At 43.2% G+C, this 12585-nt stretch overlaps 1 protein-coding gene and 1 long non-coding RNA gene across 3 annotated transcripts; one reads left to right on the top strand and one right to left on the bottom strand.

Annotated features, from left to right (window-relative positions):
- Nucleotides 1-219: 219 nt before the first annotated feature.
- Nucleotides 220-720, bottom strand: LOC138912960 (uncharacterized). Its single transcript, XM_070215004.1, has one exon. It carries the CDS (start codon nt 718-720, stop codon nt 220-222), a length of 501 nt encoding a protein of 166 aa, XP_070071105.1.
- Nucleotides 721-6802: 6082 nt separating this feature from the next.
- On the top strand, nt 6803-8115 carry LOC138913041 (uncharacterized). 2 transcript variants are annotated; one of them, XR_011418617.1, is made up of 4 exons: nt 6803-7134; nt 7190-7264; nt 7319-7472; nt 7949-8114. It is a non-coding gene; the product is annotated as an uncharacterized lncRNA (long non-coding RNA). The 2 variants fall into 2 exon arrangements; XR_011418618.1 differs by lacking the exon at nt 7319-7472 and having other exon boundaries at nt 6822-7134; nt 7949-8115.
- The last annotated feature ends 4470 nt before the right edge of the window (nt 8116-12585 follow it).

Here is a 12585-nt window from a genome sequence, read left to right on the forward strand (position 1 = left end):
GGTTCGTGTGTTCTGTAACGCAGACGCCTTCCATATGGGATAGGAGGGCACTGTGTCAAGAGTACGTGCTTTTTATGACGTTTGGTGGCTGCTTGGGGAGGCCAGTCTGGGGCTTGATTGGGTGATGATCAGCGCTTGGTCGCTGTGGGTGTAGGTGTCTGACATCCTCCATGAGCAATTACGCGCCAACTCTGGGCTAGCGAAGGTCAAATCGATGACCTACTCCCGACCTGACTTGCTAAAGGTTGGCCTGTTCCCTTCGCTGAGTAGGCATACATTTAACGACGCCACTACCTCAAGGAGTATGGTTCCTCGCCGCGTCGTACAGGCGCTGCCCCATGTTGTGGACCATGCGTTGAAATCGCCTGCGATGAGGATGGAAGACCTGCCGCGTGCGTCGTCGACAATCTCCTGCATTATTGCCCTGAACTCGTTAATGCGTACGCTCGGGGCAATGTAGCAGCTGTAGATTGTTATGCCGCTGATCATCGCTCTGGTATATCCCGCTCTGGATGCCCTTTGCGATAGGTGTCCTGGGGGTTGCCCACAGCTCCATATCGCTGCTCTACCGTCCGTGCTATGTTGCCATACGCATTCGTGCTTGGCCTTGTAGGGGTCGCTGAGTATTGCCAGATCAGCCTGCTGTTCGATGACCGACTGGGCTAGTAGGTCCTGCGCCGCTCTGCAATGGCTTAGGTTAAACTGTAGAAACTTAACCATTATGTACCGTGTTCAAAGCCTTCCGATACTCAGGACACATCCTGCTGAGGGTCGAGTGTTCGGCCTCTCCTCCTCATTTTCCTCGCCTCGTGCAGATGATGCACTTCGGTTTGCCTTGGTTACAAGTTCTGTACTTGTGCCACATCTGAAGCAGGATTCCTGCGTGTTTTTGGCTGTTGCCTCCGACGCTGGGCATCTGGCAGACATGTGGCCTAATCCCATGCATTTATAGCATGGCCTGGGCTCCGCGTTCTGCCGTATACGGCACACGACCCATCCAACTCGAATTTTCCCTTTGTCGAGGATCCGCTGAGCATGCTATTCCCTGCAGTCTCGCGGGGCTTCTTGGTTTTGCGCCTCACCTGCTGCCAGCCCGGGTTTCTCAACGGGTTCCCTGCGACAATATGCATCCTCTCTGTGCTAGCGGCTACTTGCCCAGGGCCAACAAGCGATGGTGTTGTCTGCTGGGTTGCGCAGGCGTTCGGGGCCCTGGCGTGAGCTTCGTCCAGCGTCGCACTAATTTCGCTTTGCAGCTTATTCATAGCCTGCAGCGAGTCGATCGTGGCCTGGGTGACATGACGGACGACCTTCTTGTTGTTACTTTTCGTGTCGGTGAATTTCGCAATCATTTCGTCGAGCATCTTTCCCAGTTCATCGGTGAGACCTGCGGCGTCTTTCTGGACCCGCTGCTTCTTGAGGGCTCCAGCGATCGCCTCTTCAGGGCTGGTTGGTTCCCTACATCTCTTCGGCGTGGTTTGTTTATCCTCGTTACTGTCGAAGTTAAACAATGGCCCGGTTACTTTGGGAGGCGCTGACGAAGGGTGAGCCTCGGAATTCTGCAAACCCGTAGGAGACCGCTGCACCTTCTGTTTCATCAACTGAAACTTCTGTAGCAGCTCTTCCTCGGCCCTGGCGACTGCAAGGGCCTGGGTCTCGTCGTGTCTGGAGCCTTTCTCCTTGTCCATCGCCTGCTCCAGTCGGAGGTCCCTCGGTGAACCGGGAATTCCCCCGGCTTATGCCTGATGGGAGCTATACCGCTCCGACTCGGTTCCCAGGGCCCCGTTGGGGTTGGGAGTTGGCCGGTTACTTGGCTTTATGCTCATCCACCCCTGGAGGCAATGGCGAAGTGACGGGGATGAATTTAAACTAAAGTATATTTTACTTTTAAATATTTTAAATATCGCGGGCAGCAGATTCGGAAAGCTCCCTCGCTGCCGCTGTAAAGCTCAACTCAGAAAGCTCGCTGTTAAGCTCGGCGCTTTCCAACACTGCGATCAGATGATCGTTGTTGTTTTGTTGTGACGGAAAAAACACGCGTGTGCGGCTTGTGGAAGCTGAGAGAAAACCCAACAATATGTGGCGCTCTGGAGTGGAGCGTTGCTGTATGGGTGCGGGAGAGAGAGAGAGAGTATGTGTGTCGCTGATTCTGGGAGGTGGAATTTCGATTCTATCCCCCAGCTTTCAGCGAAAATTCCAGCCCATACACCACAGGCCATCTTGGAGCCGTCAGTGTAGAGAGATATCTCATCTTGTCCGGTTACTCTTTCATTCTCCCAGTCTTCTCTCGTTGTAAAGGTAGTCGTAAATCCGTTTCCAAATCGTATCTCCGCTGTCATATAGTCCGTTTTGTTCTTTGCCAGATAGTTACTGTCCTCTGAGATACGGCAGTGCCCTGTGTGGTAGCCTTTCCAGCATTCACTTGCCTTCAGTCTGGCCGCACTCTGCGCTGCCGTATCCTTTATGAAAAGTTCAATAGGCATTATATCCAGAATAGTGTTCAACGCGGCAGCCGGGCATGACCTTAATGCCCCTGTAGCTCCATCCCAAGCTGATCTCTGTATTCTTGTCAGCTTGGTAATATTGTATGATCTTGTCAGGGCTGGCCACCAGACTAGTGCCCCGTATGTGAGAATTGGCCTTACCACTGCTGTGTAAAGCCATACCCCAATTTTTGCCGAACATTTTTCTGCACGAGTAGAATGCTATGCTGGCTTTTCTTACTCGTTCCGTGATCTTCAGTTTCCACGAGAGCTTCGGGTCTAGTATCACTCCTAGATACTTAGCTTTACCCGATAGCTCGAGTTCGATTCCATCTATTTTTGGTTTGCTGTATGTTGGGATCTTTGTTCTACGCGTGAAGAGCGGTTTTACTCGGGTTTATACCTAGTCCGCAGGTTTTTGCCCATTCATTGAGTCGGGTAAGGGCCCCCGTCATTATGTTACTAATGACATCTGGGAATGGTCCTGATACTAGCAACACTACGTCGTCTGCGTAGGCTACTACTTTTACTCCTCCGCTATTGAGTTCTCTCAATAAGTCGTTCATGTTGATAAGCCAGAGCAGTGGCGATAGAACCCCGCCCTGAGGTGTGCCTCTCTTCACAAAGCGTGTGAGGTAAGTGCCACTCAGTTCGGCTGTTATCGTCCTGCTCGTGAGCATAACTCCGATCCTGGCTCTGATGTCTCCTTCAATGCCGATCGAGTTGATGGAGCTCAGAATGGATTCGGCGTTTACATTATTGAACGCGCCTTCTATATCTAAGAAGGTGGCCATTGTACATTGGTTAAAATGTAGCGATTTTTCTATGTGGCAGACTACTTCGTGTAGTGCCGTTTCTGTCGATCTGCCCTTTCGGTACGCATGCTGAGCGTCCGATAGATGCAGCTTCTCGGTGTTTTCCCGGATATGAATATCGATCATTCGTTCCAGCGTTTTCTTTAGGAAGGAGGTGAGGCTGATCGGCCTGTAGTCCTTTGCTAGGATGTGACCCCTTTGGTATAAATACAACTTTGGCTTCCTTCCATAAAAGCGGTATGTGTGTTAGTCTGATGCAAGCCCTGTAAATGGCTTGCAGCCACCTACTGATGCTGACCTGTGTTGCTTGAAGCATAGCCGGGAAAATGCCGTCAGGCCCCGGACTCTTATATTTATCGAAAGAGTTTATCGCCCAGTTGATTTTTTCAATGGTTATGATATCCCTTGTGTGTGTTGGTTGATGAGCCCTTTGACCTTCAGTAGGTGCTGGCTTTTCTCGAAGATTGCCTGGAAAGTGTGTGTCCACTAGTGTCTCTAGGGATTCTTCCACTGTTGTAGTCGCTGATCCGTTTTGTTTGTGTAATAGAGTTGGGCTGTTATACCCTTTAGCAAGGACCGTGCTTAGTCTAGCCGAGTCTTTTATTCCTTCGAGCGATTCGCAGTAAGTCCTCCAAAACTATGTAAGGCTCCCATTCCTTGAGTTATAGGCTTTTCTTGCCCTCTTTCTCAGACTGCAAAGCTCTTTGGTCCACTATAAAGGGTGTTGTTTCTTAGAGTATGAAACCTTGCATGTTTCCTTATATGCATTGTTTAGAATGTTTGTTAGGTCCTCTACTTCCTTGTCCAGGATCCTCGTAGAGGTTTGTACCCGTATTCTTCTGTTGCTAACTTTTGAGTAGACAATCTTACCGAATTTGTCCCAGTTTGTTTTGCGGGGGTTAAGTTTCGGTTCCGGTTTGCTAATCGGAATCGAAATTTCGAAGAAAGTGTACCTGTGATCTGAAAAGGAATTTTGTTTCGACACCATCCACTTTTCAACCTTATATTTACTAAATTCTGTCTGTAAAGTGAGGTCTAACACCTCTTCCCATCCCTGAAATTTGCTAGTGCTTGGGAATATAAAGGTGGGTGTGCTACATCTATTACATATGGTGATGTTGCGGCAAATAATATTATCAAAAAGAGACTCACCCCTTTCGTTAGTTTCCGAGCTTCCCCAAAGTGTGTGCCTCGCGTTAGCGTCGCATACGAGCACCAGGGTCGTCTAAGTGTCTTCCGCCCATTGCAGCAGCTTGATGACTGGCTCAGGTGGAGCCGGTTCATCATGGGCCATGTAGGCTGAGGCTATCACCATCGATGTTCCATCCGGCGCCACGAATCTGGCAACTGCTAGATCCGGTGTGCTAAGATTGGGGTCATAGAAGTGCGTTATAGTTATTCTTTATAATAATACCTGCTCTCGGCCTACCTGTCGAGTTAGTATAAAAGAGTGTATATCCTTGTTGTGTTAGACCCGAGATTTGTCTGTCTCGAGTCCATGGTCCTTGAACGATGAGATACGGCAGTGCCCTGTGTGGTAGCCTTTCCAGCATTCACTTGCCTTCAGTCTGGCCGGACTCTGCGCTGCCGTATCCTTTATGAAAAGTTCAATAGGCATTATATCCAGAATAGTGTTCAACGCGGCAGCCGGGCATGACCCTAATGCCCCTGTAGCTCCATCGCAAGCTGATCTCTGTATTCTTGTCAGCTTGGTAATATTGTATGATCTTGTCAGGGCTGGCCACCAGACTAGTGCCCCGTATGTGAGAATTGGCCTTACCACTGCTGTGTAAAGCCATACCCCAATTTTTGCCGAACATTTTTCTGCACGAGTAGAATGCTATGCTGGCTTTTCTTACTCGTTCCGTGATCTTCAGTTTCCACGAGAGCTTCGGGTCTAGTATCACTCCTAGATACTTAGCTTTACCCGATAGCTCGAGTTCGATTCCATCTATTTTTGGTTTGCTGTATGTTGGGATCTTTGTTCTATGCGTGAAGAGCATTAGTTCGGTTTTACTCGGGTTTATACCTAGTCCGCAGGTTTTTGCCCATTCATTGAGTCGGGTAAGGGCCCCCGTCATTATGTTACTAATGACATCTGGGAATGGTCCTGATACTAGCAACACTACGTCGTCTGCGTAGGCTACTTTTACTCCTCCGCTATTGAGTTCTCTCAATAAGTCGTTCATGTTGATAAGCCAGAGCAGTGGCGATAGAACCCCGCCCTGAGGTGTGCCTCTCTTCACAAAGCGTGTGAGGTAAGTGCCACTCAGTTCGGCTGTTATCGTCCTGCTCGTGAGCATAACTCCAATCCAGGCTCTGATGTCTCCTTCAATGCCGATTGAGTTGATGGAGCTCAGAATGGATTCGGCGTTTACATTATTGAACGCGCCTTCTATATCTAAGAAGGTGGCCATTGTACATTGGTTAAAATGTAGCGATTTTTCTATGTGGCAGACTACTTCGTGTAGTGCCGTTTCTGTCGATCTGCCCTTTCGGTACGCATGCTGAGCGTCCGATAGATGCTGCTTCTCGGTGTTTTCCCGGATATGAATATCGATCATTCGTTCCAGCGTTTTCTTTAGGAAGGAGGTGAGGCTGATCGGCCTGTAGTCCTTTGCTAGGATGTGACCCCTTCTTCCTGGTTTTGGTATAAATACAACTTTGGCTTCCTTCCATAGAAGCGGTATGTGTGTTAGTCTGATGCAAGCCCTGTAAATGGCTTGAAGCCACCTACTGATGCTGACCTGTGTTGCTTGAAGCACAGCCGGGAAAATGCCGTCAGGCCCCGGACTCTTATATTTATCGAAAGAGTTTATCGCCCAGTTGATTTTTTCAATCCCTTGTGTGTGTTGGTTGATGAGCCCTCTGACCTTCAGTAGGTCCTGGCTTTTCTCGAAGATTGCCTGGAAAGTGTGTGTCCACTAGTGTCTCTAGGCAAGCCATGTAAATGGCTTGCAGTTCATTTTTTCAATGGTTATGATATCCCTTGTGTGTGTTGGTTGATGAGCCCTCTGACCTTCAGTAGGTGCTGGCTTTTCTCGAAGATTGCCTGGAAAGTGTGTGTCCACTAGTGTCTCTAGGGATTCTTCCACTGATGTAGTCGCTGATCCGTTTTGTTTGTGTAATAGAGTTGGGCTGTTATACCCCTGTAGTTCTCAAGGGGGCCGGTGGCACTTTCGGGGTAGAAAAGGGATCGACCACCCAGTGGTCCCTTAAGGGTATTTTTTACAAGAGCAAAAGAGTTATCGGAGAGTGAACACTTCTATGTGAACACTTCTATATGAGTTAAAAAAAATTGTAAAATGAAATTTTTGACAAGTATATAATGATTTTAATAACGAATACAACTTTATTTTGTTTATATAAAAAACAAATTTAAAAAAAGTTAAAATAATAAAATAAAAACTTAATAATGAGACAAAATAAAATAATAAATGATAGAATTTTATTTCTTTTTAAATTATTTATATTTAATAATGAGCAATTTAGCTGCAGCAATATTTTTAACAATAGCGGTGGTTCAGTAGCAAAACGTTTTCTTTCCTTCCATAACAAGCGGATTTTATTGGTGCTTAGATATATAAAATAAATATATAAGTACCTAATTTTATATACATAGAACTAAACAAAAATAATATTAGCGAATGTTTTTATTGCCATCGATTATACGATATCGGTAGTCGCAATATTAATCGTAACGGATTGCCATAACTACCCAACCCCGCTACCATCACTAACCCAACGTTTGCGCCAAATTTTGTAAACATTGTATTTAATTTGTCTTATTGTACATTTAAAGTGTTATATTTTGTTGTGATCTGAAGTGTCGTCAACAGGTGAGTAACACCATGAGTTGTGCAAGTGAAATACCTAATAATGTGTGATATTTAGCCATGAACAGCAACAGGCACATTCGTCGATTTGTTAAAGAGGAGAAGGAGAAATAGTGGTGCAAAGGACTCCTACGTAAGTCTTTTTTCTTTGATATAAATATTTTAGTGAAATTTTCTTCCTTTTTAGATTAAAGCCATGAGATCGTTGTTGCTGCAAGAAGGGGGTTTAAAAAACTTGCGGAGGGTTCTCACGGATGAGTTTGTTGTGGGATTTAATGTTAAAGGCCTTTCTGGAAAAAAAGCCGTAAACTCCTTTACACATTTCTATGGTGCACTTCACGGTAGGTTATTTTTATAACTGTATTTGTTATAATACACTTAGTTTCTTGATTCAATTTCAATCTATTTACTTAGAATGCCATCTGTCTTTAATCCTATTTCTTTCTGTCTTTTTCTGCTTTTCACTTTTAAAACATGGTTTGATGTAAACAGGCTTGTATAACAAAATCTTAAAATATATATTTAAACCCATGCAGAGGGAATTATAATTTAGTCCAGAAGTTTGTTACGCAGTAAAGGAGACCTTTTCAAACCTATAAAGTAAATCCATTTAACCATGTCCGTCTGTCTGTCGGTTCAAGTTTCAAAAGCGTGAAATAAGTCTACATTTACCTGTTGGTTATTCTTATTTTATATTTATGCTTTTCTAGTCACAATTTTATTCCTGAAAGCTGCAAGGGTATTAAAACTTTGGCTTGCCGAAGTTAGTTTCTGTTCTCATTTTATTTTAAAACACTAAAATCTTATTTCTTTTTAGATATTGTTTCAGAATCTGGTAATGCAGAAATATTGATTCCCAAGGCAATTCAATTGCAAAAGAAACGATTTTTTAAAAATAAATCCAAATCAAATAATAACAACAATGAGGAACTCAACAAAAACGTGTCAGCAGAGGAATTTGTTCAATAAATATAAATAAAAAAAATAGAAAAATTGTCTACTTATAATACAATAAATTAATTTAACAAAAAGAATTTTTTCTTGGGAAGTTTCATAGCATTCAGCTTTTTTGGTATTGAAAACACCAACCCCATTTCATACCCCTTTTCGCCACAAAAGGGACCGATAGGTGGTCCGATAGATGGTCCGATAGGTGGCCCCTTTTGTGGCGAAAAGGGGTATAATATGGGACCACCTATCGGTCCCTTTTGTGGCGAAAGGTAATGCAGAACTTCGCCATATGAACACCGCCTAGGACATGCCGTGGTAAAAGTGGATAGAAATTTACATTGCGGGTGGTATGAACGGGAGTTAGTCCCAAGCCCCCGGTGTATGGCGATTTCGCTAGTTCGGGACCAGTCCCGGCGAACTACAGGGACCCTTTAGCAAGGACCTTGCTTAGTCTAGCCGAGTCTTTTATTCCTTCGAGCGATTCGCAGTAAGTCCTCCAAAACTATGTAAGGCTCCCATTCCTTGAGTTATAGGCTTTTCTTGCCCTCTTTCTCAGACTGCAAAGCTCTTTGGTCCACTATAAAGGGTGTTGTTTCTTAGAGTATGAAACCTTGCATGTTTCCTTATATGCATTGTTTAGAATGTTTGTTAGGTCCTCTACTTCCTTGTCCAGGGTCCTCGTAGAGGTTTGTACCCGTATTCTTCTGTTGCTATCTTTTGAGTAGACAATCTTACCGAATTTGTCCCAGTTTGTTCTGCGGGGGTTAAGTTTCGGTTCCGGTTTGCTAATCGGAATCGAAATTTCGAAGAAAGTGTACCTGTGATCTGAAAAGGAATTTTGTTTCGACACCATCCACTTTTCAACCTTATATTTACTAAATTCTGTCTGTAAAGTGAGGTCTAACAACTCTTCCCATCCCTGAAATTTCCTAGTGCTTGGGAATATAAAGGTGGGTGTGCTACATCTATTACATATGGTGATGTTGCGGCAAATAATATTATCAAAAAGAGACTCACCCCTTTCGTTAGTTTCCGAGCTTCCCCAAAGTGTGTGCCTCGCGTTAGCGTCGCATCCGAGCACCGGGGTCGTCTAAGTGTCTTCCGCCCATTGCAGCAGCTTGATGACTGGCTCAGGTGGAGCCGGTTCATCATGGGCCATGTAGGCTGAGGCTATCACCATCGATGTTCCATCCGGCGCCACGAATCTGGCAACTGCTAGATCCGGTGTGCTAAGTTTGGATCATAGAAGTGCGTTATAGTTATTCTTTATAATAATACCTGCTCTCGGCCTACCTGTCGAGTTAGTATAAAAGAGTGTATATCCTTGTTGTGTTAGACCCGAGATTTGTCTGTCTCGAGTCCATGGTTCTTGAACGATGAGATACGGCAGTGCCCTATGTGGTAGCCTTTCCAGCATTCACTTGCCTTCAGTCTGGCCGCACTCTGCGCTGCCGTATCCTTTATGAAAAGTTCAATAGGCATTATATCCAGAATAGTGTTCAACGCGGCAGCCGGGCATGACCTTAATGCCCCTGTAGCTCCATCGCAAGCTGATCTCTGTATTCTTGTCAGCTTGGTAATATTGTATGATCTTGTCAGGGCTGGCCACCAGACTAGTGCCCCGTATGTGAGAATTGGCCTTACCACTGCTGTGTAAAGCCATACCCCAATTTTTGCCGAACATTTTTCTGCACGAGTAGAATGCTATACTGGCTTTTCTTACTCGTTCCGTGATCTTCAGTTTCCACGAGAGCTTCGGGTCTAGTATCACTCCTAGATACTTAGCTTTACCCGATAGCTCGAGTTCGATTCCATCTATTTTTGGTTTGCTGTATGTTGGGATCTTTGTTCTACGCGTGAAGAGCATTAGTTCGGTTTTACTCGGGTTTATACCTAGTCCGCAGGTTTTTGCCCATTCATTGAGTCGGGTAAGGGCCCCCGTCATTATGTTACTAATGACATCTGGGAATGGTCCTGATACTAGCAACACTACGTCGTCTGCGTAGGCTACTTTTACTCCTCCGCTATTGAGTTCTCTCAATGAGTCGTTTATGTTGATAAGCCAGAGCAGTGGCGATAGAACCCCGCCCTGAGGTGTGCCTCTCTTCACAAAGCGTGTGAGGTAAGTGCCACTCAGTTCGGCTGTTTATTTATTTATTTATTTGTTTATTTATTGTATCCTAGCGTTACAAGCTTTTGAAACTTATGAACTAATACGCTAGTCACTACAGTCCTGCTCGTGAGCATAACTCCGATCCAAGCTCTGATGTCTCCTTCAATGCCGATCGAGTTGAGGGAGCTCAGTATGGATTCGGCGTTTACATTATTGAACGCACCTTCTATATCTAAGAAGGTGGCCATTGTATATTGGTTAAAATGTAGCGATTTTTCTATGTGGCAGACTACTTCGTGTAGTGCCGTTTCTGTCGATCTGCCCTTTCGGTACGCATGCTGAGCGTCCGATAGATGCTGCTTCTCTGTGTTTTCCCGGATTTGAAAATCGATCATTCGTTCCAGCGTTTTCATTAGGAAGAAGGTAAGGCTGATCGGCCTGTAATCCTTTGCTAGGATATGACCTCGTCTTCCTGGTTTTGATATAAATACATTTTTGGCTTCCTTCCATAGAAGCGGTATGTGTGCTGGTCTGATGCAAGCCGTGTAAATGGCTTGCAGCCACCTATTGATGCTGACCTGTGTTGCTTGAAGCATTGCCGGGAAAATGCCGTCTGGCCCCGGAAGAAAGAGTTTATCGCCCATTTGAAATTCCGTAGTGCTTGGGAATATAAAGGTGGGTGTGTGACCTCTATTTCATATTGTGATGTTGCGGCAAATAATATTATCAAAAAGTGACTCACCCCTTTCGTATGTTTTATACGCATCAAGTTAGCAGGACAACTTTGGAAATTCCATATTTTTTTGTATTGACAATTTATCGTTAAATTATTCGTGAAACAATTAATTTTGCCGCTCAACTATTTTAAAAGTTATAAGATGTTCTGCTAACTTGATATCAAGTTAGCAGTACATCTCCTTAAATGTTAACTTTTCCAAAATGTTTTTTAATGGGATTTTGCCGTTATTTATCCGTAAATTATTCGTGAAAGAAAAAATTTTGTCGCTCTTAATTTAAGATTTATTTTTTAAAAAAACATTGTTGTTCTGCTAAGTTGATAAGTTAGCAGTACAACTTTTCAAATGTTAACTTTTTCGAAATGTTTTTAGCTGACATTTTGCCGTTATTTATCCGTAGATTATTCGTGAAAGAAAAAATGTTGTCGCTCTTAATTTAAGATTTATTTTTTAAAAAAAGATAGTTGTTCTGCTAAGTTGATATCAACTGCTAAGTTGATATCAACTTAGCAGAACACCCACTCCAAAGTTCAAAATTTCCAAAATCTTGTTAATGGGAATTTGCTGTTATTTTGCCGTAAATTATTCGTGAAAGAAAAAATTTAGTTGCTCTTGTTTTAACATTTTTGTTTTTTAAATCATAGTTGTTCTGCTAACATATGTATGTACAATGCGGACGGTAGCAGAGCTCTGCTGACGTCGACGTCAAATGTGTAAAATTCCCGCAAATTCTGCGTCCTTCAGGTTTATTAATTTCTGCAGTAAGTCAGAGTCAATATTATTTACAACATTACACATAATCAAAAGTAAAAAATGTTTTAACATGAAAAATGGATGTTGCTTCTGAAAGAAGCAGAATTCGCGGGAATTTTACACATTTGACGTCGACGTCAGCAGAGCTCTGCTACCGTCCGCATTGTACATACATATGTTAGCAGAACAACTATGATTTAAAAAACAAAAATGTTAAAACAAGAGCAACTAAATTTTTTCTTTCACGAATAATTTACGGCAAAATAACAGCAAATTCCCATTAACAAGATTTTGGAAATTTTGAACTTTGGAGTGGGTGTTCTGCTAAGTTGATATCAACTTAGCAGTTGATATCAACTTAGCAGAACAACTATCTTTTTTTAAAAAATAAATCTTAAATTAAGAGCGACAACATTTTTTCTTTCACGAATAATCTACGGATAAATAACGGCAAAATGTCAGCTAAAAACATTTCGAAAAAGTTAACATTTGAAAAGTTGTACTGCTAACTTATCAACTTAGCAGAACAACAATGTTTTTTTAAAAAATAAATCTTAAATTAAGAGCGACAAAATTTTTTCTTTCACGAATAATTTACGGATAAATAACGGCAAAATCCCATTAAAAAACATTTTGGAAAAGTTAACATTTAAGGAGTTGTACTGCTAACTTGATATCAAGTTAGCAGAACATCTTATAACTTTTAAAATAGTTGAGCGGCAAAATTAATTGTTTCACGAATAATTTACGGATAAATAACGATAAATTGTCAATACAAAAAAATATGGAATTTCCAAAGTGGTTCTGCTAACTTGATGCGTATAAAACATACGAAAGGGGTAAGTCACTTTTTGATAATATTATTTGCCGCAACATCACAATATGAAATAGAGGTCACAC

This window comes from Drosophila takahashii, chromosome 3L (genome assembly GCF_030179915.1).
Source record: "Drosophila takahashii strain IR98-3 E-12201 chromosome 3L, DtakHiC1v2, whole genome shotgun sequence".
Lineage (NCBI taxonomy): Eukaryota > Metazoa > Arthropoda > Insecta > Diptera > Drosophilidae > Drosophila > Drosophila takahashii.